Source organism: Palaemon carinicauda, chromosome 2 (assembly GCF_036898095.1).
Source record: "Palaemon carinicauda isolate YSFRI2023 chromosome 2, ASM3689809v2, whole genome shotgun sequence".
Taxonomy (NCBI): domain Eukaryota; kingdom Metazoa; phylum Arthropoda; class Malacostraca; order Decapoda; family Palaemonidae; genus Palaemon; species Palaemon carinicauda.
Window position 1 is genome coordinate 89,714,054 of NC_090726.1, and position 5,000 is coordinate 89,719,053.

Below are 5,000 nucleotides of genomic sequence, written 5' to 3' on the forward strand. Positions count from 1 at the left end.
TATATATATATATATATATATATATACAACATATTACCTTGACCATATCTTTTTTCTTGAAGAGTAAAGGAGCCTTGTTCAGAAGGAGCTGTGTCATGTAAGGTACTTCGAAACCTAATTGCTGGATCTGCGTGGCTTCATGTAGTAAGATGGAAATGCGAATGTCCCAGTTTACGTAGAGTTCTTCCGTCTCAGGTCGTCGAACAACCAAAGTACATCTCAGAGATTTCTGGATATCACTTATCTGTTAATTCGAGATACACCCTACAGTTAATTAAGATATACATATATCTGCATTCAAATAAGCCATATATATTTTATATGGCTTATTTGAATATGAAAAACACGTAAAAATGTGCAAAATTTATCATATATCTGCATATATATTTTTTTGAAATTATATATCATCAATTGCCATTGACAGTTGGTAAATAAAATTAATAATCCATTGCAATAATTTCCTTGAAAAACGTGACTTCCAAATAGGCAGGCCGACATAACAAAGTAATAATCCAAAATCTAGATGTTAATCTATACTCAATGTTACAACTAAAATAAAGATTACTAGCACTTTGAAATATGAGATCTATTTGCTATAATAAAAAAAAAGATCACTTTATTTTCAAAACAAAATTCCATGAATAGAATGATAACAAGATAACAAAAGTTATAATTTAAACAATACACTTAAAAGGGTAATAATAGTTAAAATAAAAACAATTCTCAGGCATTTAAACGCAAAAAGTAACAAAAAGTGATTGGTATTAGTAACAACTAAAAATACTAAAAGCATTGATATCACATCAGCAATTTTCCGATAGTTACGGTCGGTTAATATGATGGTTGGAGTTACATGACGAAGTCAACATAAAAGCATACAGTTTATTCACGGACAAAACATATTGTTCATACTTTAAGGAAATCAAGCATCTATACACCTAAAATTTGAAACCTGATTTATGTCATTTTTTTTTTTCATATGTCCTAGAATTTATCTAGAGTTTCATTGCCTCCTTGTACATCAACCTATAAAACATACTTTACTTTCATTTCAAGAAACCTTTTTCAGAAATTAAATTTCTCATTGTTATGGTTACTTTTCTAAAGAATCAGTGGAATAACTAGCAGAAATAGGGCTATTTCTTTTTTTAAATATTCATGAATAGTCTAAGTCTAGATAAAATAATACTAAACTCTGCTAATTAATATTTAAGACTTGCCTTCAGAAAAAATAGGAATTGGAAATTCTATTCTTCATGATCTATGCTGCTTGTGATATGAAATATCACTTTATCATTTATGTCTGATTTATACTTTTCAAATTTTGCTTAGAAATTATGAAATAACTTATTATGAAAACTACATTTGGAGTATAAAGTTATTTTCTTTTGTTATCTTAAAATAATGATATAAAAGTTAGATTGTTTTCTAGAATTGAAATACAATTACAGTGTTTTATCAATAAAATTAAAAACATAAGTCGAAAAGAAGGAAAGTAGTATACCTCATTGAATTCTTTTATTAAAGTAACCATTATTATTAAATTTGTGCATTAAATTGTCTGATCAGTTGTAAAATTATAAAATCCCCTTACATCCTGCTTCCTCCAGGCGTCGTAGTAAGCCAGTTCATATTGTACCAATGTTTTGCCAATCTTGTTGTACTTTTGCACAGCTTCTTTTCCCTCTGGCATCTTCAAGAAAACAGGGTGATTTTTGCAGAACATCATTGGCTCCTCTAGATGCATGAAGAGATTCCGTGCCCACAAAATTTTCCCTAAAAGGACAGAAGAAAATAAAGAAAAAAATGTTTACAGTAAACACTAAAAATAAAATTTATTATGTAATTAAAATTGTTAAAAGGTTCTCAAATATGATACTGAGCGAAATGGCTCCGAATATAAGACACATGGCATTATACTTATTTTACCTAACTTATTTTATGAGACAGTGCTATGTTGAAGTTTTTTTATATAAGAACAATTCCATATATGGTAATATGAGTAAGTAAAAAAGAACTATTTTGTAAAAGTTAATGTTTGTTTAAATTGAGCAAATAAAAATCTCCATAGTTCCAAAAAGTAAATATTTTTTTTGGTTGTTGACAGAATAAGCACAATTATATAATGCATAAAGCCATATGGGCTACCTTAAGAAAGTAATTTTCATACATTAACTCAGGATAGACTTCTCCAAAAACTTTATCAGAATCTTTCAATGTAAAAGTATTTTTTTTTTTTTGCGCAAACGAACACGAAACAAACCAAATAAGATTCTCAGAAGTGAATGTAGATGGCTATAATCTGCTACATGCACAAGGATATTGTTCATATACGGAGTAATATCAATCATCATTAAGGAAATTGTGTACGGTTTTTATTTAATTTAGAACTTTGTTTATATGTATGAATCATTGACCAGTATTGATTTATATATGTTAATTAGTATATTATGGGTTGATATTATCAAAAGACAGTTATTGTCCGTAATACTGGCAATAAGGACCAAATTACATATTTCGTCAGTATTTAACTGAGTGAGTGTCAGAGTACTGTAAAATTTACTAAAATTCGGGACTATTATCTGAATGTGTGTATAAAATGACCATACTGACTCAGAGTTAGTTACATACAATTTCTCTGGGTGTTTATACTAAGTAAGAAGTGAATTTTTCAAGCATTTCAGAGTCGAATATAGTTTACTTGGATATATTCATTGAATATCTCTATATTGAAGAAATTATTAAAGGTATTATAAAACACATGAACTTTTAGTTAGTTACTCAACAGCATAGGCAAACACACTACAATGTACATTCATATCCGAATGTTATTTCCAAGAAAAATATTCAGTATCGTAATAAAACCATGCGCGTTATCTTTTTTTTCTAATTTCATTCTGTATCACAAATATTTCACCTCAGCAACAGTGGGTTCATACTTAGAAATCTAAATGTGCTTCATATCTGGGTGTCAAAAATCTAATGTCTTCAACCTAGTGACGATCATATTTCTTTTTCTTTTTAATGGTTTAACTTCATCCACTTTTAATTTGCACAATGACCAATTTTAGCTAGATCTTAATTTGCGGATTTAGCCACCTATGCTTAGGAGAATGGATTAATGTAAAGAGAGAAAGGAGAATGGATTAATGTAAAGAGAGAAGCATATAATCTGCGTCTGCAACAAGTGAATCAACATATCATGAGTATTTAATATGTAGAATGAAGGGCAAAAATACTGCCTTGAGGAAAGCCATCTGCTCAAGTTTACAAACATAGGTTCTATAGTCAACAGTCAAAAGAACTAGTAAATTCAAGATCAATCATATGACCAGAGTAAATGAATTTCAATGAATTATTGGAAATTATAAGAAGAATTTCTAAGCCCTTGTAAAACCTAGGCTGGATGGTTATTTTCACCAATGGCAATTAAAGCGTTTGCCGACACATTCAGAAGGTAAAATACGTTAATTACAATAACTATTAGATCAGTATCAATGTTCTGTAAGCTTATTGTTCTTGAAACCATAACCTTAATTTTCTAATGAAATGTTCAAGCAAAGGTTTATATATTACTTAACAGATGTCCAAATGATATTATAAATCGAATTAGTTGACGTGGATAGTGTAGAGAAATGCAATAGGGAAAACAAGATTCTAGCTAAAAGGTTCAAATAATGATACATTAAAGTAGTAGTTAGGTTGAGTCAATCCAAGGGTTTCTTTCATTAAAATAAGTCCGTTTCAGTTTCATGAGGTGATGTTCAAAATCATTGAGTCTTTGTATGCTCATCGCGTCTTAGCTTCATCCATATAGTTTTAATAAAGAAAGTAAGCTTCAGACGCATAATCCCTTATCGGTCCATGGTTTTCAACTAAAGTTGGTAGGCAAGGGATGAGGGATGAGGGAAGGGAACTACTGATGGAAAAGATACACAAAAGAAGAAAAAAGTACTTAGATATTTCCCTACCTGCTACAGGTGGTAGTCCCGTAAGTCTTGGAGGATTTTCACACTGTTTGTTATAAATCTTGGTGACTTTGTCTATTTCTTGGTGAAATTTTGCAATAATTCTTTTATATTTGCCTTCTACATCCAGCTGAGGAACAACCGACGCAATTTTCTCAAACCTGTTGTTAACAATATAGGGTAAACAATATTGTTCATAATTGATTATATCTTGATAGAAGAATATTCTCTAACAGGCATCATCTATCCAATAACTTTTGTTTCATTTTCTTACAAGATAAGATTGGTTACGCATTGAAATTAAGCATGATTAAGTTACTGCTCTCTGCATATAACTGATAACCTGAGCATGTTTATTATAATAGCCTGGATCATAATGAAAGACATAAACCATCCATCTAAACTAATAATTTAACATTTTGGTGGCCGTTCGTTTGGTGAAATAATGAGTTACCTACTTCATGGATTTTCTATTTTGATTTTGATTAGCCATGACGAGAATTATTGTGCCTAAATTTCCTTTCACAAGTTGTTAAATGCATATAGATGCTTCCTCGTCGTAAATGTATCACTTCAAGAATATTCTTTTTCTCATTGATCATAAATTGGCCACTGATCCAGTTAGCTATAAATAAATATAAGAATATGTTTGAACTTAAAATTAGTTTGTTTGGTAGAAATTATGGTCTTGATTAAATTAAAGTTGGTCGAAATTCGTTATCAATGTCGAGAGGTAAATAAGATAAAGAAATTTTTGGTTTTCTGACATCACTGTACAACAATTAAACTATTCGTTAATTTCAGTAATTTTTTTACTAGTACCTAAGCATGATGTTACGAAAGATAATCTAAAACTCTGATAACAGATAGAAATACAAGCATAAAAGGACTTTTATACAAAGATGAGAGTTATCTTCCTGGAAATAAAAGTTGTCTTTGGAACCAGAAATACAAGAATTTGTTAGCTAAATGTAGAAAATAATAATTAAACTGAGCAGTTCGTATTCCAATCTTCATATGAACCACTTTTAC

The 5,000-nt window shown here is 29.8% G+C and overlaps 1 protein-coding gene across 1 annotated transcript in view; it reads right to left on the reverse strand.

Moving 5' to 3' along the window:
• The window catches only part of LOC137618319 (dynein axonemal heavy chain 5-like), a 328,916-nt gene that overhangs the window by 250,175 nt on the left and 73,741 nt on the right, over window positions 1-5,000 (reverse strand). The window contains exons 13-15 of the mRNA XM_068348490.1: window positions 3,972-4,129; window positions 1,595-1,776; window positions 38-244 (exon numbers count right to left, since the gene is read on the reverse strand). Coding sequence (XP_068204591.1) covers window positions 38-244; window positions 1,595-1,776; window positions 3,972-4,129 — 547 coding nt within the window. The remainder of the gene's footprint in view (window positions 1-37; window positions 245-1,594; window positions 1,777-3,971; window positions 4,130-5,000) is intronic.